Below are 25,196 nucleotides of genomic sequence, written 5' to 3'. Positions count from 1 at the left end.
GGGGGGGGCGGATCCCGGCGGCAGCGGCCTCCCGGGGCTGGGGTCCGTCTCGGCGGCAGCAGCGGAAGTCTCGCGAGGGAGCGTAGCCGGGATTTGGCGGCTGGCTGCCTCCCTCTCGCTGGCTGCGAGGAGCTGGTGTTTGTGTGGAAGGGGGAGGAGGAGGAGAAGCGAGAGGAACCCGAGCCCCACCATCCGCCGAGGGGAGCGGACCGAGGTCCCCTCGCCGCCCGCGGAGCTTTTGCCCCCCCTCGCCCCGCCATGGCCTCGGGAGACACCCTGTACATCGCCACGGACGGCTCGGAGATGCCGGCCGAGATCGTGGAGCTGCACGAGATCGAGGTGGAGACCATCCCGGTGGAGACCATCGAGACCACCGTGGTGGGCGGCGAGGAGGACGAAGAAGAGGAGGACGAGGATGAGTGCTGTGAGGAGTGCGGCCCGCACCACCCGCCCCATCACTACCACCACCACCAGCCCATGATCGCGCTGCAGCCGCTGGTCTCGGACGGGGACCCCAGCGGGGCGGGCGGCGGCGCGGCCGGCGGCGGCGGAGGACAGCTCCACCTGCACCACCACCACCAAGAGGTGATCCTGGTGCAGACCCGCGAGGAGGTGGTCGGGGGAGACGACTCGGACGGACTGCGAGCCGACGACGGCTTCGAGGACCAGATTCTCATCCCGGTACCGGCCCCCGCCGGGGAGGACGAGTACATTGAGCAGACCCTGGTCACCGTTGCCGCCGCTGGCAGCAAGAGCGGAGGCGGCGGTTCCTCCTCGGCTGGCGGAGGAGGCCGCGTTAAGAAGGGCGGCAGCGGCAAGAAGAGCAGCAAGAAGAGTTACCTGAGCGGGGGAGGCGGCGGTGGGGCCGAGGGCGGCGGCGGCAGGAAATGGGAGCAGAAGCAGGTGCAGATCAAGACCCTGGAGGGGGAGTTCTCGGTCACCATGTGGGCCTCGGGTAAGTGCGAGCCGAACCCCTCCCTCCCCGGGCCCCAGACCCTGCCGGCGGCTGCTCGGTTCGCCTGGGACAGTTTTGTTTTGAAGGGAGGCCATGTTTTGATGTGTGTGATGGGCGCCGCCATGTTCATCGCCAGGGCAAGTATGGCGGCTCCCCGAAAAGATGGCGGGGTCTGCGCTGCTGCCGCCGCTGCTCCTGCCCGGCTCCGGCGGGGGGAAGGAAAGATGGCGGCGGCCGCCAAGATGGCGGCGGCTGATGGGGTGCGAGAGGGAGGGAGGCAGCGCGCTGCTGGCTCCAGGACTAGGCCGCAATGGCGTAGTTTCTGCAGCAGGGGGAGGCGGGGTGCGCGGGCGGGCACAGGGTGCGGGGCGAACCCAGCCTCCTCGCTTCTCCCCCCGTCCCCGCCCCGCCACTGCCGCCGCCGCTCCCCGGGGCGCCCCGCCGCTCGCGCCACGCCTGCCCCTCGCCCTTCCCGCCCCCGGCCGCCGCCCCCCGCGTCTCCCGGCGCCCTCTGTCCTCCTTCTCCCCCATTTCCCGGCCTGCCGCCAGCCCGCTTCTCTCGTGCAGCCGCTGCCTTGCCGGCTCCCTGCCTGCCGCTCCTCTCTCTCTCTCTCTCTTTCTCCCTCCCTCCTTTCCTCCCTCCCTGAGCTGCCACCGCCGCCGTGCACCCGCCGCCCCATTGGGCCGCGTTTTAATGCCCAACGCGGGCAGCGGACCCGGATGAGGCGTGTGCTCCGGGCCGTGACCGTTATGTGAGCAGGGGGAGAGCCGCCTGCCTCAGCACCGCCCTCCCTGCCGGCTCTCCCCGGTCCGGGGACGACGGTCTCCCCGAAATACCGTTGTACAGCTCGCCCGGTGAGGGTGGGTCCGGGGGCCGCCCGGCACCGGCCGCTGCAGTAGCCAGGCGGGGTGTGGGTGGGGCCTGCCCGCCCGGAGCCAGCCGTGCCGGTGAGGGGAAAGTGCCTCTTCGCCCCCGCGAGGGCTGCCCGCGCTTCCCCCCGTCTTCGGTGGGGGCGGCCACTGACAACTGAAATTGAAAATCCCTGCGTCAGGAGCCGGGGTCTGACAGCCTCCGCACTCGGGTGGCTGACCTACGTCCCGGGGAGCCGCGGGTAGGAGTTGTTTCTGGCGGGCGCCTGGAAACCATTCAGCTTTTCCTCGTCGAGGTCTAAATCTTTAAATAGGGGCAAGGAGTTCGTGTTGTGTTAGCTTTTGTATCTTGACGAGTTGAATTTTTTGTGGGAGTGTCTCTTAAAGGGAATAAAATCTTGTGAAGGTATAAAGTATCTGCGGGGCTCGGAATAAACTTGGTGTGCCCATCTTTCCCACTTAATTTATCTGCCACGATTTTCTGCTCTTTTCCTTTAAAACCTAGGGAGAAGTTTTTTAGTCAGCAGGAAGTGTTTCAGCGCATCGGGCTTTTTGTTTAATTCGTTATGTTATTTTTTCACAAAAAATGTATTGCTAGGCTCTGTAGTCAAAGTTCTATGGTAAAGTTATGTAAGTGGGGAAGAAAGTCAAATAGCATCAGTTCATTTTATCAGTAATATTTAATTTGGTGTGGGGTGTTTGAATAACAGATTGGAATTGTATCTTGCATATCGTAATTTTTGTGCTTTTTTAAAGGTTTAGTAGACTAGCGGTACTCTTCAAGCTTCTGATGTCTAAAATACTTGCTCTTTCTGTTTGTGAATGACTGGTAGCTGTCAGAAAGGGCAGTGTTCAAGGATAAGTGTATGGGATGTTGAATTAACTTGTATGAAAAGATGAAATAATGGCTTTTGATTTTTAGTTGCTTTTTAGATACAAGTGATTACTTAGCAAATTTGATAGATTATATGACTGCTTCCATATATAGTTGGTTGATCAACCCAGTAAGTGATCAGACTTTTCCTTTTGTCAAGAAGCAGAGAACTTTCATTTAAGAGCTTCTTTCTTCATAGTGTTTTCCCTCTAAATACTGTTTCGTAGAAAGGGGTTTTGTATGAAACCCGAATTAAATTGACCTGCTGTTTTTTTGGTTTTGTTTTTTTGTTTTGGTTTGGTTTTTTTCTTAGCGTTGACCTCCAAGAAAAAAAAATACTGGAAGCTAGTAAAGTCATCTGGTTTGTAGAAGCTACCAAAGATAGCTGAATGCAAGCATATGTATGACTGGCAGGATTTAGGACCTTGCAGAGATCAGTTGACAATTTCTAATATGCATTTGCACTCTGAAACTCCAAGTGCCTGGTAGAATGCCTTCTAAGAGCTGATTATTATTTAGCTGAAGTGAAACGTGTATGATCAATACACTTGATTCTCTCCCCACGTACACAACTTTTACATCAGAGTAGCCCTATTGATTTCAGTGGTTTTGTTCTTTATGAGCATGACCATGCAAGCTCAGTGGGAATGATATCTACTTGTAATGTACTGGAGATTGAATTGCATTGCTACATTCTACTCAATTATGTCCATAATGCAGAAGAATGCCAAATATCTTTTCTGACCTGACTTCTAATGCCAAAAGAGTGCCCCAAAACCAATATCACAAAATATATAGGAAAAAGAGAAGTATTAAACCTACCCTCCCTGCATGTATGCTTGCAGGCACCCAAGATGTAGCCTTGAACAGCCTTTGGTAATTATCTGCTCACTTTAGAGTATGTGGAGTTTTACTGAGCCTACTGGATAGGCTTTTATGCGTCTTGCACGTTACTGAATGCTATGAAAGTGGTCTGAAGTGCTGAGGCTACATTGTCAGTTGTCTGAAATTTTAGACAGGGGAATGGTTGCCAGAAAAAAAAAAAACAAAAAAACCAAAGCAAAACAAAAAAAAACAACCCCCCCCCAAGCAAATAAAATTAAAAAACCCAGTCCCAAACAAACTATTGCCTTGCAAAAGGATAGTTGTACTGATGTTTGCCTGCAGAATGGGGCATACTTAAATTGAGCAAAGATAGTAGTTTTGGCTGTGTATTTTGACATAATTAAGGACTTGCTTGCACACTGATGTAATTGACTGGTTGAAATGCTTAGCAAAAAGTTTTATCAGAAGATGAATAGTAAATAAGTCTATGCATCAAGATAAAACAATGATCCCTATATTGCAGTTCATGCGTTCTTCAGCTGGGAACAAGGGCACTTTTCTTGCCGCAGTGTGGGAAGACAGTTTGAATTGATTACTAGTTGCTCTTTTTTAGTGTTGCTATATTAGCTTGTATACGGATGGCACAAAATTTAGCCAGTCATAAAACTTTGTCCATACATTAGTATGACATGACTGGTGGCACCTGGAGAAGTAATACGTAAAATATATAGCAATGTGATTCAAGGGGACTACTCAATCCTTGGCTTGTTATGTGGTTACTTAGAAGTTTCAGTACTGTTGTTGGCAACCGTTTAGGCTTACCAAAACTTCTCTTATCACCTTGGTATCTATGGTGATATCAAACTTGTGACCCGTGATTACTTTAATTAAAGTGTTTAGTTTGAAACAGGAATGCTTTGTTCTAGTTCAGATTAGCTTTCCAGATCTTCAGAATGGAATTATTTGTCTTTCTTCACATGTGAAAACAGGAGCTGAACAAAGGCATTCTATTTTCTGAAAGGTTTGAAGAAGTGTGTATAGTGGATACTTAGTGGTGCTGTAGTGTGTTTTCTTTGTACTGTCTAGTATCCCTCCTCATTTTCATTGAAATGTCCTGTCATGGATTTAGAAAATTGTATGTACTTAATCATGTTCTCCAAGTGAGGCACTCCAATTTGTAGGAGGAAAATTTGTTTTTACAAAGTGGAATTTATTTGTGCTTTTTCCTGGACTCAACTTGAGTCATCCTCTTTAGTGACTGCCTCCAGGCTGGGTACTGGTAGTGGTGGGGGAGGGGAAAGGATCATTAGAAATCACTTTGTCAGATATTGCTTGCAAAAATGATTCTTAGATGCAGGAGCATCTATCAAAAACTGGAATTTGGCTCCACCAAATGCTGGAATTTCAAGCAGCAGGGGCTTAATTTAGAGGGGGATGGAAGTATTAGTGTAATTACATTTGCTTCTGGGTAATGACTCTTGACCCTGTCAAGCTTTCAAATCTGAAATGAGCGTTGGCTTAAACTATTAATATTAACATAGTCTCCAAGTTTAAGGCTGAAAAGGCACAACCAAATTAAACATTGACCACAGATGTTAAACTGCTCAAGTACACTGTTCCTAGAGATGAAAAAGACAAAGATGCAGAAAAGTACGTGCGTGGTTTGGAAATGATTCTTGATAATCCTAAGAAGCCTGTACTGTGGAACCATGTTTGGAAACTTAGTGGGTCTGTGTTGGGTTTCTATACAGTTCATGGAAACTTCTAGAAATTTTTTAATGTCTTAAAAATAGAATTAGTTTTCTTTGACTTTATCAGATTGCAAGAGTCAGAAGAATAATCATGTGTTTTCTGAGCAGTTGTCTTACACAGTGTGAATGATAGATCAGTCATTTAGTTCATTTGTGGGTCTGTGTCAAGAAGGAACAGAATTCTTTGTGATGACAGATAGGTAATGAGATTCTTACATTAAATTTTTTCATAATGGAGGCAGAAGTCATTGTCTGGTTCCTTTAAAATACTAAGATGATAATTTATTTCTGATACTGGTTAAGATGGTAATAGGCTTTTGGTATCCATAAGTGTGTAGTCTGCCCTGACTTTTTTGCCAGTGAACTTTAGAGTATAAGGTAGATATTTTACTGCAGCTATTTTAAATATCTTTTCAGTTTTGAAAGTAAAATGTATGAATGAGGTTAATCACTTGAAATGTCTCAGTTGTTTCATAGCCCCCCCTTCAAACTAAGTCTTCTGACTTGCTATTGGATCCTTCCTTGAGAGGTCCATGTCACTTGTATGCTGATGATGCAGAAGCTCATAGTGCTCTGTCAGTGTCTCACAAATGTTGAAGTCAGATGATTACTATTGATACATGCAGTGGTTTTCTCAGTTCATGTCTCAGTGGTGTGAAAGAAGAGATGGGTGACACGAAAGAAAAACCTGTTCTCCATGGAGGAAAAAAGTAACCTAGGAGGTTACTGGAGGGAAAGTAACCTAGCAGCCAATTACGTTGAAAAATGAAATGCTGTGCAAAATGGAATATAACGTTCAGGTGCATCTGCTAAATAACTGTATTATAAATAACTGTATTATTTAAAAAGCTAATTATGGTTCTGTGCTTCCAAACATGTCCAGTGAACTAATTTGCCCAAGGAGATTGCAATGTGGTAGCAGTATCCCAGCTGTTACCACAGAGCCTTGATGCTGCAGAGTTGCTGAACATATCCATTATGATGCAATTGATTTCAGCTGTTCCTAAACTCAAATGTGTTTAACCAGGTGATCATAAAAAGAAAATTTGAGCTTGAATGTTGTTCATCCTTTTAGTTGCGAAGCAGAATGTTTTTTCACTTGGTACTTTGGGGAGCAAGGTACAGAATGAGGTCTTACAGCTTTGCTAGCAGGGGTACCTTCTGAATTCCCTTTTGTACCTCTTTTTTTTTTTCCACAGGGGAAAACTGATAGAATGATGTTGTGTTCTCCCAGCTTTGAAATAGAGGAGGAGAGTGGCTCAGAGAATTAGTAATATAGAAGTAGAGTATGATGGCTAAAATCAAGAGTAACAGAAATACTGACAGGGCTTCTTTGGTTGAGAGCTAAGGGGGTCATCCTATAAAGCTGACAAGTTGCAGAGATGTCATCTGGAGCTAGCTACTATTCTAGAAATGCATGCAATAACAGAGTTCTGAGGTGGATGGATTTTCTGAGCAACAGAAGGGCTGCAAGAGAAACAGAGAGAATGGCAATAAGAGCAAAAGGTAGTCAGTGAAGTCTTGGGAAGAAGAGTCCACCATGTTGTGCCATTGCTGTGTTGCATGGAGTCTGCATTTTATCCCAGTTATCTGGCCTCTTCAGCTGGTACTTGGACTTGGTGCTCTTAAAACTTCTGGTAGAAATGTCTGTTAAGTGGTAGTCAAAGGATATGGCTGGCCAAAATGCTGAACTTTCAGTGATCTAGGTACAGAACTGTTTGTTTGACTTACTTGCTTTGAAGTGCAGAAGCAAGTCCAGTTCAAGATGCATATTGCTTATATATATACAGGGCACGCGAAAAGTGCAGATGGAGGGACACTGAACATGAAGATTTATTTGGGTATGTCCTGAGCAGGTATGTAGAAAAGCCCAATTTAGACTGAGTATCTGACTTAACGTGATTGGGCTTGGAAGGATCTTGGGGGTTATCTGTGGTACCTCTAATTAATAAATTTGTTATTTAGAGTTTTGTAAGACTGATACTGGGCATAGCTATTGCAGTGGTTGGTAGAGAAGAGAAGGTTGGTTTGTGAAGAGAAAGCGATTAACTAATTGATGTGCATTTGAATCTTCAGTATCTTTCAGAAGAGGAGACTGAAATCATGTTCCAAGTTCCTTACAGAAAGCTGTGCTAGGTCTGTAAGAATAGTGTTAAATGCACAGTAAAGCAGAATGCCTTTTATTTGGGTCTGCTGCACTCTCAAGTAGTTTTAGGGGTCAAAACAAAGCAAATCAAGATAGTATATAGCAGTTGATTTCCTTTTCCTGACAGGCTCTGTGGCTCTGTCCATATTTAGCTTGAATGGGTGGCATCCAGATTAGCTTGGCATGGAGTTACTGTGCCTGACTTGAACTGTACTTCTTCAGAAGTGTCACTAAAATTTCAGGGTCAAGTCTCTGTGTTTTACTTTGCTTTAGACACAGTATGTTGGATTCTCTGCTCCATGAGAAGAAAAGGGGGAAGTAATTTGTATGTAGTGAGCACCAGGACTTTCTTGAAGGCAGGAAGCATCAAGCATTCAACCCTCTTTGCAGTGACAATATCAGTTAATGTGTCAGCCTGAGTGAAAGCTTGCTTGGACTTTAGACTCCAAACTTTGAGCTGCCTAGTTCAGGTTGGTAGGGGATCACAAATAAACTTGTCGTGAATTTCTCCATAGAGGACAATGGTAAAGTTCTTCCAAACAAGCCTGGGGTGTTTTTTGTTTTATCATAGTGTGGTCTGTAGCTCGGGTGGTCTGGATACTAAAGAGCTACTGAGGTCTGCTGCTGCTTTTATAAAACTGTTGACTTTTGGTGTGAGCAAACTCCTCTATCTTGAACAACACTAGCATTATGTAACACTTAAGGTAATGGTTTGTACGTTTTTGTTTTAGGCTGTTTTTATTGAAATTAGCTTTTGAAACTGCAGGCATGTGCTGCTGTGGAGATGTATTTTTTTGGTGTAGGGAAATTAGATTGTTTTTATTTTTACATAACTGTCAATGTATTAAGGGATACTTTATCTTACTTTCTGTTGTATCAAAGCAATATGTTCATAGTTTTTTATATTTTATTTCAATAGACTGTGGAATTGAATAGCTGTGGAATTGATTCCTGTTGGCAGGCTTTTGGGAAGTAAAGGCACCAAAGGCAGACCTCTTGGCTTGACTCTGAAATAGCAAGAAAGCATTGTGGAATCATGAGCCTTTAAGCTAAGGAAGAAAAGAAGGTTTTAAGGAATGTATACAAAATTTCCCTATTAACTAATGCATCTGATCTGAGGCAGGAAATGAAAACTTGTTTCTGTTATTAATATCATCAAACAGTCAAGCTGTGAGTTCTGGGTAGCTGTTGAAATGGCTACATTGGAGCCAGCTGGTCTTGTTTTAATGTACAGCATGTAAAAAAAGCATTCTGGCTTTCCCAGAAGTTCTGTGTTCTTCTGAGCTTCATTATGTCTTTTCTGTTGGTGTAGGCATTGCTAAATATCTTGTCACAGTCTTCTTTTGGGAAGAACAATAATTTCCAAACCGGAGGTCTATTGACTTGAGTTTGTAACTCCTATGGGTACTGTAAAAGTTTCCATATAATCTTGCTTAAGGTAAATTGGTTTTCTTTAGGTGAGTGGAAAACTATGTCAGAGTAAAAAATTGTCCAAATAGTCAATTGTGTAGTTTCTTTCCAGTTTGATGCTGCAGATAGTGTACTCTTATGAACATTTCTGTCTTCGCAGTGTTTGAGCCTATGTTCCTCTTTCATCATGGAACATATCCATGCTATTTGATCTGGTAGATCAAATTAAACCCCAAACTAGCAGTAACATTTCTAGAAATAGCTCAGTGGCAAACACTAAAAGCAGGCAGGCATTACAAATTGAACAGAAATTTGTCCTTAGTATATTTTTTTTATTTGCATATGTCTTGTCTTTTCTAACCTATGTTACTGAGTAATGAATAAGGTTACTTCCTGCATTTCTGTTTAGAAAAAGAAGAAAAACACTGGTTAATTTGTTTTCTGCTTTTCTTTTCTGTTGTTGTTTTGCTTTTTTGTTTTAATTGGGGAAATACTATTTCTGTCCTAAACCCTTGTATTTCTATTCCTTAAACATTGCTTGTAAAATAAAACTTCCTGTTACTGTTGTAAAGCCTCTTGTATACAAAGTGATTTGCAGAAGTTGCTCCCTGCACCCAGAGAGGAAGTAGTGGTGTATTGGCAAGTTTATTACCATTTAGCTGAGTAGTTACAACCATCCAGATGATCTTTAATGTCCCTTCCAACCCAAAGCATTCTATGGTTGTGTGATAAATGCATCTGTTGTTCTATGTGTATTTGAGGGTGGATAACAGGATTAGTGCTGTGCTTTTCTTCCTGCTGGTGTGAACACTGCAGTGCAGAACATAGGAGGATGTTTTCTTTCTTTGTCTTCTTTGTGTCTCTCTGATTTCTGTTATAAAATAGCAAGAGAAGAGAAAAAAACATTGTCTTGGCATATTCTAAGGTCTGAATGTGAGTAGACAAACAGCAGGTCTTCTACCTGATTTCACTGCAGTTCTTGACTATAAATCTTTTAGAGGAGTTCTAGAGTGGATAAAATACCACTATCTTAACAAAGCTTTGGAGGATCCTTATCTATTGTTTACATAGCAGTGTGGGAAAGAGCTTAGGATGGCCTCTTGCCACTGAAGGAAGAAGCCCCCTTGGGAGGCAGACATGCTGTTTAGTTTTTTACTTTCTTTCAGACTTGTCTGCAAGTGCTGAAAAACTTTTATTTTTATGGGCATGTGCTGAAGCCCATTAGCAGTTTTAAAATTTCTTGTCCCTCCATGACACTTCTGTTGGGAGGACCAGGGAGTCTGAAGACTCTGAAGTAAAGATCAGTAGCCCCAGCATCTTAGGGTAAGTATCTGCTACTCCTGATAGAGGCTTGCTTTGTTACTGACTTCTTTTGAGATCTAAAGTGGGTATGGCAAATCTTAGCCTTGAAGAAATTAAGAGAATTAATAATTTAGGCATTGTTTCATTAAAAGTGCATTATCTTTCAAACACAGCAACATTCCTTATTTGTGTGTAAGCAGATAGGCAACTTCTGGTTTTGTTTTTCCCTCACCCACTGTGTGCATTCTGTGTTCATTATGCTGTAACTGAATGGATCTCTTTCTGCTCTTTACAACTAGCATGGAAATCTGGAAATGCAGGATATTGTTTTAAATGTGCAGCAATAGTGAATTTGTTGCAGCCTTATAATTGAAATGCTATTTTGATTTTTAGTATGTATTGAATTCAGTATTTTGTGTATTTCAGATGATAAAAAAGATATTGACCATGAAACAGTGGTGGAAGAGCAGATCATTGGAGAGAATTCTCCTCCAGATTACTCAGAATACATGACAGGAAAGAAACTTCCTCCTGGTGGAATACCTGGCATTGACCTCTCAGACCCCAAACAACTGGCTGAATTTGCTAGGTAAGTAGGAAGAAAGAATCTTTACATTAAAATAGTTTTCTTTTCTGTGGTTTAGTTATGAAACTGTTAGGCAGAATGAATGGTAGATTTAGTATAGCTTATTTTTCCATTTAACAGTGTTCTGAAACAAGCAACTTAATTCAGAGCAGAGTAGCAGATAAGGTGTTAAAATGACAGGCTTTTATATTTGACAGTGACTTTTGGTCTTTTCTTGTTGGGCACTGCATATTTGACATGATAGAATGTATCTTGCATGTGATAAAGCCTTGGGATAAATAGCTAAATGATCCAATAAGCGAAATGCTGCACTCAGGTTATTCAGTACAAGAAAGCTAAACTGTGTTTAGTTTGTAAGGTCACTTAGTGCTGTTTTTCACCTACTACTTCTTAAGATCTAGGTCTTTTAACTTATTTTTAATGAAGTTGTGTATCTTGCACTTCAAAGTGCCACTGATGATTGCAGTTTCACAACTGGTAACTAAACTGTTTGTATTTTCCTCTAGTGAATCAGAACTGTCAGTTGGTTACATATCAGTACATTGACCTGAGTTACAAGGTGACTTTCAAATAGAGATGAAGTAACAGAAGCTCTGTTCTACAGGACAGTACTGAAAGTGTCTTGGGTCCCATGACCCCTCCCTCCACAAAGCCCTTGGCTCTGGTACCAAGTTCTTTGGGCAGCCCCTGGCCACTGGAGAAGTCTCCCTAGGCATCTGGAAGCTGGGGCTTTAGGCTTTCCTTTGCTGGGTTTACTTGGTCCCCTTTGAGTGAAGATACAAGCATGTGCTGGTATTAAGGGATACTCCTTGACGCACAGGCAGCATTAATTCTAGTGTCTCCAAGTACTTTAGCTTCCTGCAGCTGCTGTTACCAGTATTTCCCAAGTTGAAAGCAAAACAAATGTGTGAAGCTACACTAATTTTAATTTAGTTACCAGCTGGGTGCTCTTCAGAGCTCTTGTACACAGCTCTGACAGAGAAGGTAGATGGCCAGATGTTGTTACTCCCCCTTCCTGGGTCAGCTAGTAGAGGGGGAAGTATGACTTTCATGTTTTTAAAAATTACTGCATACCTCTGCTAGTTGCTAGATGACACAGACTGTTGAGGCAATTTCTGGTCTGGATTCTTGGTTAGGTAGATCGTGATATCCAGTGTGTCTGTCTACTCTTGTTTCACCTCATTTTTCTTGCAGTTTTTTCAGTCTTGTTCAGTTACTCTTTAATGTATTTGTACTGAAGGAATGCCAGCATTCCATAATTATTTTCAGTAAATCCATTGAACTGCCCAATCCATCACTGCCCATGACAGGGGGGCTGCAACTAGATGATCTTACAGGTCCCTTCAAACCATGAAAATTCTGTGATTCTTATTAAGGATTTTGAAGGCTGCTAATATGAGGGGTTTTGCACAACTTGCTCCCTGCTTTACAGTATCTGGTCTGAAAATGTGTGAAAATTAACAACTGAGACGAGGGTTTTATCTAAAGTGGTGGGTAGTTCTAGCTACTGATACTGTTATTACTTTTTTAAATAGTGTTGGTCAAAGTTATTGTTTTCCTTTGAGACCTCCTGAAAGGTTAATACAAAATTTTTATGTGAAGGCAGATGCTTAAATGATACTCTTGTGTACAAAGTGATAGGGAGTGTAGGACACAATCTAATAGTAAAATATTACTTACGCCTTTCTGCTCATCATGCTCAGATGATTTTATTTTAAAACACACTGAAACCTTAGCATTAAGCATTTAAGTACTGAATAATTAGTTTTTGACAGAAAGTTTTAATACTTTATTGTAGGGCGTTCTCCATGCAAATACTAAATATTTTTCTCCAAATTGGTTGGAATACAAGAAATAGTTGCGAGGATTTGGGCTTCTTGAAATTACTAGATTCCTTCTGTCAGATTTGTCTGCATATTTCTTAATACTGTAAACAGTAATGCTTATTTGGGTCTCAGTTTTCTGTTGAGAAAATGGTGGCAGCTGAATTTAAATTCACCACTTTAAATTTATGGTATAATGTTCTAGCAAGTTCTAGAACTAAGAGTTTGTAGCAGATGATGGAAAGATTGTGTTCTATATGTACAAACTCTTTCCTGTTAATATATTTCTGTGCAGCAAATAAAATCTAGTCCACTTTAGTCATAAGACAAATACATGATTGTAGAGTAAGCGACTTGAGGGAACATTGCCTTTAGCATTATCCTCAATTGCCCCAAAAATAAGAAGTTATTAATTGTAGATATGTGAAAGCATCAGGCATTTTCTGTTTAAGCAAGGTTTTTTGATTTCTAGGTCAGAATTGATGACTGTCAAATTAAAAAGAAAACCATGTTAGTTACATGTAAACTGGAATTAAAAAAAACTGAGTTAACATGTACTGGAATTGGGTTTGGAGGTCATAGGAATGCAGTTGTTCATCCTAAACCAATATTTATTTAGTGTAAAGCTCTCAAAGTTTCAAGGATTGCTGCTTACTTTACTACTCAGATTTTTAAAATTCTTAGTAGCTGTGGTCTGGAAACTTTGAGCAGCACATGAAATTGAAACTTAATTTTAAACTTACTGTGTAGCTTCTTGTGCTCTGAGTAAGGTTTTGAATAATAAATTTGTATCTTTATGACATCAAAAAAGAACTTTGCACAATCTCCACATAAGAAAGCATGCAGTTTTACTAGCCAAATTATGCTAAGTGTGTTTTTTAGATTTGAGAGTAGGTTATGTTGGGTTGTTTTCCTGTTTCCATTAAGGTAATTGAAAAAAATTTCACTATACATTTGTAGAAATTAGTTACTCAAAACCAGGCTAGATTCACTATAACCATGCAGCATATTTTGATTAAGGGTAAATTGTCTGAGACTTTTGCATTGATTTTTAGGAGCAAAGTTCTGAAGTTTTAAGTTTGAACAGGCCAAGGTTGAATTCTAGTGATAGGAGATTTTAGGCAAAGTTTTGGTGTTATGATTATGTTTGGTTAGTAAGACGTAAGGCAGGGGTGGGCCTTATGCTTGAAGTCCTCTGCACTGCAGCTTTGCAGCCCTTAAAAAGTTAAAACATTGAAAGTGTATAGGTACAGTATATGTAGTGTCCACCACTGGTGCTCAACAGCTAGGTGGCACTAGAGTGCACAGTAATTTTCTCTTGTGATACAGTTGTCTTCTGCTGCTTTTTTTTAAATGCATTTGTTGAGTCATGTAACAGAAATCCAGATCCTTTAACTGGAACTGCTATAGTTATTCCTGGAAAGGCTTTTATACATTCTAAAACTTCTAAAAACACAGTGAATAAAGAAGCTATGTCAGAACATTAAGATGGGTTCAGTAATGCAGAGAGGAATGACCACAAAGTTCTACCTGGTTGGGCAGTTAATCACATTTTACAGGTTATTTTGTTCTGTTGTAGCACTTAGTGGTTTTGTGTAGTACACTTAAAAATTCAATTAAAAAAAGGAAAAATGTTAATTTCTTTTATGCAATTGTATCAGAATGTGAAACATTAGGTGTGATGAATTATCTCAGAAAGAAGTAAAATCTAAGAAGTTACCATGTTTACATTTGATGCCTTTGACTAGGGCTCTGAAAGTTCCTTCAAGTGAAAGAAAATATTTTGTTTAAGTCTAAATTGATTACAAGTAGTTCTGTAGTTATCTGTGAAGGAGTCATTAACTACTTGTTAATAAAAGATCGGGAAGTAGCAGGTGTGTTTCTGTTTCATGCCTATGGCACATTTCCCCAAACAGAGTCACTAAAAAGGATGTTCCTGATTGCCCTGTACCTTCCTCTTACCCTCCAGATGGATACATGACTGAACTGGCTAAAGGTTGCAGAATACGGATGTTGGTAAAACTAGGAAATGAGAGGAATGTGCTAGAGCTGGGATATTGGCACAGTAATGGGTCCTTGTGGTAAAAACTTGACTCTCTGTGGTTTTATCTTGTGCTCTCCTTAGTACTTTTTCTGAAGAAGACCCATTGTGAGGGCTGCCTTTCCTCTCTATCCACTTTCCCAAGCATTAGAGTTTGAAACCAGACACCCTTTCTAAAAGTTACAAAGCATGTTGATCACCTAGATTTATGGCTTAGGCCTCTTTATAAGGTATATGCTTTTGTACAGGTTTTGTTCTTGATACAGAAAAGCTTAAAGGGCAGTAAACTGACAATTGCTTTACCAAAGCAGTCTTCTGGGGGAGGGGAGATCATTTGTGCTGTACCACGCTGCAAAGGTCATTCTCTGTTTATGCAAATGGTATTCTTCATAACTGGAATAAAATGAGAAAATATTTTTGTCAGAACCTTGAAGTGAAAGAACTTTCTGTGACGTTTTCTGACCTAACTGTGACTGAAGATACTGGCTGTGGGCTCTTCGGTTGTAGATAGATTCCTGGGACATCTTGCACCACTCCTCTTTTGTCTGTTTATCCAAAAGCCAGTCTATCCAGTTTCAGGAGTCTTCTGCACAAATTAATCTTGCAGCAGCATAGGGCTGTGACATTCATGTTATTTTTGCCTCAGTAGGGCAGTGCCAGGGGAAAGGCAGAGTGAGGAAACAGATCAGAAGTGGCAGTGATGCTACTGATACTTTCCTTCTCCTCTGTTGTTAGGGATTCAATCATCAGCACAAGTGAGTATCACTGCTGGTCATTAGAGACCTCTAGGGTGCATAGAGGGAGCAGAAGGGATGTGAGAACACGGGTTTAACCAGTGACAAAAAAAAGAGATAATGTGACAAGAGGGAAATTCTATACTGTTAATTTTTTTTTTTCTTTACATAAAACGAAAATTCTGGTCTTGCTGTGTAAATTGGCTTTCTGCAAAGGCAATAATTTAAAAGTTCCACCCAGGTATTAATGTGTGTGTGTTCAGCTGTTTTAAATAGTGGTACATGTTAGAGTTCTGTTTTTGATTAATGTTTCAGGCTAAGAAAACTTGGACGGAACTGGTAGAGATGCTCTACTGGGTGGAAGCCAAAAGTCTAACCACCAGCAAGAGCTTCCTGCAGCAGTGTAATTAACATCAACAGCCCAGGTTCTAATCTGGTCTCCTTTTGCAGAAAGTTAATTTTAAAGTAAGACCAAAATCTTTTTTTTCTAATACATTTCAGTATGTTTGTCTTTAAATTATTGAGTGCTTGTCCATACAGATTCCACAGCCTTGTGAGCACAATGACATGTCTGACAAAACAATCTACCATAGCTGTGCCTGTGATGTGTGTGCTCTCATGCCTTAATCCAAGTGTGCAAAAGGCCCAGCAGCTTCTTGCTGTCTGTGACACTGAGATACATTCTGAGCATTGTTAGCCAACTCTTCCTGTTGAAGGGCCTGCTTCCGTTTGGTTAAATAAGTTGGTTGCCTGTGAAACTCTGTGCTTATACACAATGTTGTTCTTCTGCATTTTAAGCTTAATTTGTCCACTTTGTAGACTTACAGGAGAAATTAAAATATTTCAAAACTACCTCATTATTAGCTAAAATTTGTTGTCATTTTTTAGTCATTGGGAACTAAATGTTTTAAGTTCAAGTGTACTAATATTACAAGAGCTGATGGTCCTCTCTAGAAACAAAGCCTGAAAATCAAAAAAGTGGCTTATTTCAGAATGTGCACTTACAAAGTTACATGCCTGGTCTGAAACTAAACTGACACATATTAGGTCTATATTGCAGTTCTGCCAGTCCCACGTCTGACCACTTTAGCTGCTATTAGTCCCTCAGGCTTCCTGATCACACTGATCAAGAAGCTTCTTGATGACACTGGCCAGGGTATTTTCTCTCTCACTCTACTGCAGCAGTCTGTTACAGTTGATGCTGTTCCAGCATTTCATTCTCAAAGATTGACTTAACACCAGAGGGTATAAGACACAAGAGGTAGGAATAGAATTTAAGGCCAAGTGTTAAAAGTACAGGCACTGCCCATTGAAGCTGTTTACCACATTTCTTGTTAGTGCTTCCATTTCTGTCTTATCTCTCCCTTCACAGACGGTAAATTAAGACTTCAGAACAATATTTTTTTCACTCATTCTGATGAAGTTTTGGGCCTAGGATTTTTTTTGTTTGTTTTTTGGGAGCTGAGGGAATGGTAGTGTTAGAAGTAAGGGATGTGTGTTTGGCACCAGATTTGTCTCCATAGGGTGTTGTTTTGGTTTTTTTTTTTTTCAAATGTCATTAAACCGTGGCATCATGTTCACTCATGTCCAGCCTTGTCAAAGCATTCTGTGTGTCCATTTTGACATAACATACGCTCATTTCTGTGCCTTCTACTTGTGTAAAAATTATATAGTTGTCATAAGGATAATCCCATGCAACAGGTAGTTGAAAGCTTTTTGTAGAGCTACTGTAAGAAAGCTTATTTCTGTGTGTTTTCTGATGTCAGTACCTGTACTATCTGTCTAGAACCTCCCTGGAGAGCACAGACAGTATCCCAGCCTGGGATGTAGTTATTTAATATTTAACTTAAAGAAACTACCCAAAGCATAATCATTCTGTATCCCAATTAGATTATGTACATTAAATCAGTAGGGTCCTATAAGTTGATTCATAATCTTGGGGGGGAAAAATTACAAAGAAGATTAAGAGAACAGAGTCTGGTCTTCAGGAACAAATACAGTTTGCAATGTTCACGATGTAATGAAACATGTATGGTACTGGTGATACTGCAAGAGGAGCTTTGTCAGCAGACATACCTCACACGCATCTTCTAGGAGCTGTTGGTGTGAAGGGATTTTTGGATATGGTACTCTCCAGCTTCCATATTTGTGTTGGTGTATTTAATCCTGCAGGAGATAGCAATGTTCTTCAGTTAGTAATGTACACATTCAGTGTAGTCTGCAGATGCTGAGCCAGGAGGAGCTTCCAAAGAGTCCACTTAGAGAAAAAAACAAATTATCTGCTAAATCCTTGGATTTTAATGATGTGTCTGTGAAGTGGCCAACTGTCAAGTGCTTTAGTCTGTATGTGATCACTTGAACTGTGCTACATGTGCAGTACTGAGAGGAATCTCAGATTGCCCACAGAGCTATAGGAGACGTCCCCATCACATATGACTCTCCTAGCAGTTGTAAGATCTCCCTGCATCCAGTCTTCAGGGCTTCTCAGGGAGGTTTTTCATTGCCCTTGCCTTGATTCGACCTCACAAGGATAGCCTTCCATTGCTATCCTTCATCACCTGTCCACGTGAAGGAGGCAGGTGATACAGCAGATTTCAGCCTTGCACAAAGGAATGTTAGAGTACCAAAGAAGGCTGGATCCTCCCTGCAAAGAAACAAATGCTTATGTGGTCAAATTGGAGGGATTTTAGCTTATTTTCCCTACAGCTCTTGGGAATTGTTTTGAATGTATAGAAGTTGTTTAGCCAGTCTCAGATCTAGTATTAAAAATGCATGTAAAAAAAAAACCATGCATGCACTACTTGGAAATCTCTTCCCCCAACCCTGTTCTTCCATATCTGTTTCCAGGGACTGAAAACAGATTAGAAAACATGGGGATTAGAACTGTTTTAGATAGCAACAGACTCCTCTCCTTAAGAATAGTGATTTTAGTGTTTATAATTCTTTGTTAAGTTTCTTATCTGTTTAACTGAGGCCAGAGAGTACAACAGAAAACATTTTAAGCTGGAGACAGGGCATGTAGCTACCTTGCAATACAGAGCTATTTTCCTATTACTAGGAAAAGTTGTTCAGGAGCTCATGTGAACAGATGAGCTCCTGTTCTACATCGAAGTTTGGGAATGCGCAACATCTTGTTACTTGGATAAGGAAATGTTTATAAGATTCATTTATTTCCTCCTTCCTACAGTATTTTTTTTTTTTTTTTTTTTTTAAAGACAGCACTAGGTTTGAGAAATAAAGACAAGTAAAAGAGTAGTGTACTTCCCTAGAATCTAGTGTCCACGTAGCTGATTCAGACAAGTGGTTGTTATGACAAGTAAATAGATGATTGCTTGTCAGTTGTCAGTAGTGAAAACCATGTGTATAGTGGCTTAAAGTAAGAATAATTGCTGTTTCTGTAGTTATAATGGATGTCCATGTTGTCTGTGTAGATTCCACAACTTGCCTGCCTTTCTGGCTTCTGTAGAGTTTTCTATTGAAGTCTTGTCTGGCAAAAATACTGAAGAATGATTGAGGCTATTCTGTCTTTCATGCCCCGGTGCATGGGTGAATAGGAAGTGAAGATAAATCCAGTTTTAAGCCACGTGGGTATAGGCACAAGAAGAATGGAGTTTTTAAAATAAAATATCCTAATTTCCATTAGCATGAGTCATGAAGAAACTCTCTGTTTCCACATATTCAGAGGACTAGGAAGGTAGTATTAAATGTCTTATTCTTTAATGGACAGGTCCTTCTGGAAAAGCTGAACTTCCCAAATGTCAAATTCTACTGTTGGTATTATTATGAAAGCTTTAAAAATACTGAACAGTAATACTGGTATATGTAATACTGTTGAATAAACATGGACCTAATGTAGGCAGTTAGAGGAGAAGAGCTGTCTAATAGTATTCTTCTGCTAATGTGGTATTTTTTTTATCTTTAAGAATGAAACCAAGAAAAATTAAAGAAGATGATGCTCCACGAACGATAGCTTGTCCTCACAAAGTAAGTGAAGTGCTCAGCTTCTGAGTAGGTTGTAATTTCTAGACCAGAATTTTGTATTGCTGTTTTCTCTTGAGAATGAATAACTAAAATACCTTACTGTTAATAGTTACACTCAGTTAACTGTATTGTAGTTATCATTCTTTAGAGGCTTCCTTAAAAAATTTTCACTGAATAATATATTGTTCCCATTCCTTGTCTTAAGGTTAGTGCATCCCTTATCTTCTGGTAACCATGATGCACAGCCCCTAACATGCTGCTTTTACTGTTGTGATTTCCTGCTACCCAAGAATACATACTTGAAAGAATGTTCTGAAAGCTGTTCAAAGTACGTTCCTAAGATCTATATATCGTCTGCTTGGAAACTATGACAGATTTGGAGTCTAGATCAGGAATCAGCAATTTATGGTGCATATGCCAGTCAGCATTATTGGAAGACTTTGAATTATATTCCACAGAGCTGGAAGGTGCATCACCTTGAAAGAGAGGGGTATCTTGGAGATAGAATTCTGATACCCTTGAAGCAGGAAAGCCTCCTTGAATAAATATTGCCAGTCACCTATACTGGTAGCAACTAGTTTTACTGCATTATCCAGCTTTTGTAGATCTATTAGCTGACTTAGTCTGTAATGAAAAAAGACAAATACAATCTTGCTGACTTCTGGTCTAGATAAATGTGAGCCTAAGCAAATAATCAGTGCAGATAGCTAGTAGTACACATTGGAGAGCACAAATAGAAGGCGTCTCTCTGACAGCCATACTCTTAAGGAGTTTGCTGGATTCCTTTTTGTGCTTATATTGATTTCCAGTTCTTCACATTCTGTGAGTGTTTATGTTGTAGTCCACCATGTGGAAATACAGGAACAGTTACTTACTACAATACAGAGGAATGCTTCCTTCATTTCTTTGATTTACTTTTTCATAGCCTCAACTTCATCTGAACAGGGTAGAAAAAAGAATATTTGGTCCTTTCATTTTCTCTGTTCTAGTGTTTCTAGGTTTTGGTCATTTATGACCTCAGTTTAAAAAATACCGTAGAAGGTGTAACTGCTCCATTTAGAGGCAAACAGGCTTTGGAATAAAGACAAGAAAAGTTGACAGTATGCATATTTTGGTGCTGCTTTGCCTCACCCACTTCTGTTACATGCAACAAATGGTAGCACAACAGTTCTTAAATTAGCAAAAGGAATTCTAGGGCCTGAAGAGGGAACTGTCCCTGAAAGTGGCATTTTCCCCCTTTTTTAAGAAATTTATTAGTTTTAAAAAAACTAATAATTAACAAAACTAATAATTTTCAAAAATTTCCAAAGAGGAAGACTGTGAAAGGTTAGCAGTTAATGTTCCTTTAGATTCTGTTGTTGAATTTTATGTCTCATAATTCAGTGATACTGGTAGACTAGTTTTATGTAAGTTCAAACAGCATTACTTGGAGTACACCTGTACTTTACAGTTGTTACGTTTTTAAGGCATTTTGAACCTTGAGGAAGAGACTGATAAAACATGATGTCTGTTAATGTCACCTTTCACTAAAAGTTGAAAATAAGGTTTAGAGTTTCTAGGTAAATAGAGCCCCAAGTCGCTGCTGGTTTACATGCAATCTTGAATCAAAAGTAGTATTCCTGTATTGATGCAGCCTGGACCCCAGATTAAGATTTCTGGTGCTGTACCTGAGTTAATGTGGGTGTCTTTTGATTTTAGGTTGAGTAGGCACTAACTTGGAGATTCTCTTACTCAGTTGTCCAGTGTCATTTAGTAGGTTTAAACTGTAGAAGCAGTGGCAGTCTCTCTGTATCTCAAGTGATGAGTCTGATGCTGCCAGTTCAAACAGGGTAGTTCCTGTAAGTATGAGATGCTGGAAACTCTCTTGCTCTGTTTCCTTTTGGGAATGAGAAAGGGAGAGAAGGCAATGGACAAAATATTGGGAGATGAAGTGGTGTATATACACATTGGTTCTAGAGAATAATCTGAGGTGTTCTAGAGACTATATTGTATATTGTTGTAATGTAGTACGCAGAATATAGCACATTGAAGAATATCCCATAGGTATCCGTCAACTGTTGTTCTGTCTTCTTTTTATGTTTATTTTCCCTAGAACTGTAAATGCTTTTGTTTGGTTTATTCATTTGCTTGTATCAGAGCTACATCTTCTCCATGTGACTGTCCTATTATTCATTTGACTGCACATGATCCATACTAATAAGTGAGGAGAGGGTTTTGGTGTTGGTGTTTTTTTTGAAACTGGGGTGGTTTTTTTGTAATTTTTTTCAAGTAATAAGTTTTGTTGATAACTGCTTTTTAAAATAAATATAAGAGGTCTCATTTCAGGGCCAACTCTTAAAGTATTCAGGATATAAAAGCATTTATATACTTGTAACAGATAGAATCTTTATCAGAATTAGCTGATCTACTAATTGAGTTTCACTGTTCTTTTTAAGGGCTGCACGAAGATGTTCAGGGACAACTCTGCCATGAGGAAGCATCTGCACACTCATGGCCCTCGAGTACACGTTTGTGCAGAGTGTGGCAAGGCCTTTGTGGAGAGCTCAAAACTAAAGCGACATCAGCTAGTGCACACTGGAGAGAAACCCTTTCAGGTATTGTTAACCTCCAGAAATACGTATCACAATTTATTTGATAAACGTGTAGACTTTAACTGTTACCTGGCTTCCATACAACTTGAGGGACACTATTTTTTTCTAAAATCAGGTAAGGCACTGAATGATCAGCTTAGAAAGTGGAAGTCCCTTTAAGCTATTTAGGGTATTATTAACTATTTCTCTGGGCTTTTGATAGAAATAAGCAAATTGCATGTACATGGGAGGTACTTTCCAAAATACAAAGTTATCCTCTGTGACTCTGTGATATTACTACTGAATGAGGAAAATGTCTCCTCATCATCTTTTCTGCTTAGCACTTGAGGACAACTGACACTGCTCATTTGACTCACGATACTGATTTTCAGTAGTGGGTATTAATCAGTTTTAAGCAAACTTATGGGAGTTGTCGAATCTCTTGCCATTCATATTAGGTCACTTGAACTTCTGCCACCAGAGGTCCCCTGCCTACTTCCTATGATAATCCTTATAAATCATTCTTTACAGGTATTCACAGTCTTGAGCATATCTGTGCTCTCCAGTATGTGCTTAAGATGTATATATTTTTTATGACTTTGTTTTTTAGAAATTAATTATTTCAGAAACCTGTTTTTCAATCCTCTGGCATTCATTTACATGTGTATGCTGGAGCTGCTGTGTGTTAAGTATAGACAGCTAAACTTGCTACCCTCTGTTTTCTGAGCCCATCTTAAATGTGAAGCTGGTAACATGAACAAATCTTTGTAAATTACCACCAGAGAGAGAAATTCTGACATGAAACTGCTTGTTTTCTAGTGCAGCATAAGAAAATACAGTTTCAAATGTGTAGAAAGATTTTTTTGGCAAAGCATTTGCTTCTTACAAATTGAAAATTCTTTCCCTCTTTGAAATAGACATACTACTGTGGTAAAACAACTTGAAGTATTAATTTTTTTTTTAAATGCAGTTTACAAGTGATCCCTATAGTAAACGTCAGCATCTTGCGTCATGTTTTTGCGATCTAATGAGTTAGAGTGTTGTTCAGAGCAGTGGTTGAATGAGTACTATTTTGTCAGCTAATGGAGTGTCTTTTCCTCCCTACAGTGTACGTTTGAAGGATGTGGAAAGCGTTTTTCACTGGACTTCAATTTACGCACGCACGTGCGAATTCATACTGGCGACAGGCCCTACGTTTGCCCATTTGATGGCTGCAATAAGAAGTTTGCGCAATCAACTAACCTGAAATCTCACATCTTAACACATGCTAAGGCCAAAAACAACCAGTGAAAGTTGGAGGAGAAAGTTCTTGAACGAACTCAAAGCATCTTACAGGAGTATGAATTGGAAATAAATATGCCTCCTCTTTGTATATTGTTTCTAGGAAAGAATTTTAAAAAAGAACCCTACAACCTAAAGGACATGTTTTGATAAGTAGTAAATAAAAAGCAAAAAAGAAACCCAGAAAAAAACTTTAAGGTGACATTGCTAAAATGCTCTACCTTGCTCTATAATCCCGTTTCAAGAACACGGTGTTTTGTAAAGTGTGGCCCCAACTGGAGGGGTCTGTTCATGAACTTGCATCAAAAAAAAGACAATTCTTTATACAACAGTGCTAAAATTGGACTTCTTTTCACATTCTTATAAATATGAAGCTCACCTGTTGCTTACAATTTTTTTAATTTTGTATTTTCCAAGTGTGCATATTGTACACTTTTTGGGGATATGCGTGGTAATGCTATGTGTGATTTTTCTGGAGGTTGATAACTTGGTTGGGGTAGATTTTCTTTAAAAGAATGGGCAGTTACATGCATACTTCAAAAGTATTTTCCTGTAAAGAAAAAAAGTTATATAGGTTTTGTTTGCTATCCTAATTTTGGTTGTATTCTTTGATGTTAACACATTTTGTATAATTGTATCGTATAGCTGTAATGAAATCATGTAGTATCAAATATTAGATGTGATTTAATAGTGTTAATCAATTTAAACCCATTTTAGTCACTTTTTTTGGAGAAATACTGCCAGATGCTGTTCAGTGTAATTTTTTTGCCTGGTCAGTTACAGAAAGTGGTGCTCAGTTGTAGAATGTATTGTACAGGCACTGACCTGATTAACACCTGATAATATGTACATCCCGTGTAATAGAAAGGGCAACAATAAAACAGTGGTCCTAAAGAAAGAATATGGCAGAAAATTATCTGTAGCACAGTCTATTTTCTCTTGTTGTCCAGAGCAATCCTAATTCCTCCTGACTTCCTAGAAACTGGAAGCTAAATAAAGTGAAGTTTCCTTTACTTTGCATTCAGTTACGATGATTTGTGATGAAATTGCATAATACCCCATCAGGTGGTATTTGAAAACAGAATCGGTGACTGTAATTCTGTTTTTAAGTGACGTAGACTTCCATTAACTGGAAGAGTGGATTTGGAGGTTTGGCAGTGTAGTGGTGAATTTTCAGTGCCTGGACAGCAGCTAGGTAAAGCAGTACAGTAAATAGTTAAATGGGCACCTTTGTTTAGTCAAGGTGAGGAATCTTGGAGGTTTAAATGCAATAACAATAGAAAGTGGGAGAATAGTAGGGTTTGAGTGGTCATACTGGAAAAAAGAAAATTGTCTTTTTCTTTTGGCTATCTTATTTGACTGAGTATAATGATGAAAATTCTTGGGACCTCTTTGGACAGTTTTACTTCAAAATAGGAACTTGAAGTTCTCAAAGAACTTGATGGAGTTTTAATGGTCTAACTAAAAGTGGCTACTACTAATTTGTTCAAGCATTCAAAATAAGAAATTTGCAGCTACTCTAGTAAAATGTGACACATTAATAAACATAAGAATATGCACAGAAACGCATAAGTTATTTTTTTAGAGGGATGTGACATATTTTAATATAGTAAAAACTGTTGTTGATCTTTTTCTGAATTCTGTTCTTCAAGGTTCAAAATATTTTTCATTGCTAATATTGTAAAACTTACTTTTGAGTCCAGTTTTGGTGGTAGTGAAAAAAGCAAGGGTAATAAAAAAAGTACATTTTAAGAGCAAGGCAATTTTCATCCATACATAAGTTGATCTGAACACTGCAGCTTTAGTCTGAGGTTATTAGGGGTAGAAAGAAAAATGGGGCATTTAATTGTAAAGTATGCATTAGAATTTTGGCAGGTTTGTTTTTGGGTTTTTTTGTTTTTGTTTTGTTTTTTGTTTTTTTTTCTTTTTGTATAAGCAGTTCTTGAACAGGACAATATATTGAAACTTGTATAGTTAAATTAAATTCTGTATACAGTTAAAATAGTGTCTATTCTTTTTTGGACAGAAATAAAATTAGTTCAGTCTA

The 25,196-nt window shown here is 39.9% G+C and overlaps 1 protein-coding gene across 1 annotated transcript; it reads left to right on the top strand.

The window, feature by feature from the left end:
• Positions 1-25,196, top strand: YY1 (YY1 transcription factor). Its single transcript, XM_071745594.1, has 5 exons — positions 1-955; positions 10,560-10,722; positions 19,241-19,301; positions 21,734-21,892; positions 22,976-25,196. Exons 1-5 carry the CDS (start codon positions 259-261, stop codon positions 23,156-23,158), a joined length of 1,263 nt encoding a protein of 420 aa, XP_071601695.1. The 5' UTR covers positions 1-258; the 3' UTR covers positions 23,159-25,196.

The sequence above is a fragment of the Heliangelus exortis genome, chromosome 5, assembly GCF_036169615.1.
Source record: "Heliangelus exortis chromosome 5, bHelExo1.hap1, whole genome shotgun sequence".
NCBI lineage: Eukaryota > Metazoa > Chordata > Aves > Apodiformes > Trochilidae > Heliangelus > Heliangelus exortis.
This window is presented reverse-complemented; position numbering and strand designations above follow the sequence as displayed.

Coding starts and splice junctions, on each gene's coding strand:
- YY1 (XM_071745594.1), top strand. CDS start 259: ATGGCCTCGGGAGACACCCTGTACATCGCCACGGACGGCTCGGAGATG. Junction 956..10,559: donor GGTCACCATGTGGGCCTCGG/GTAAGTGCGAGC, acceptor TGTGTATTTCAG/ATGATAAAAAAGATATTGAC. Junction 21,893..22,975: donor CTGGAGAGAAACCCTTTCAG/GTATTGTTAACC, acceptor TCCTCCCTACAG/TGTACGTTTGAAGGATGTGG.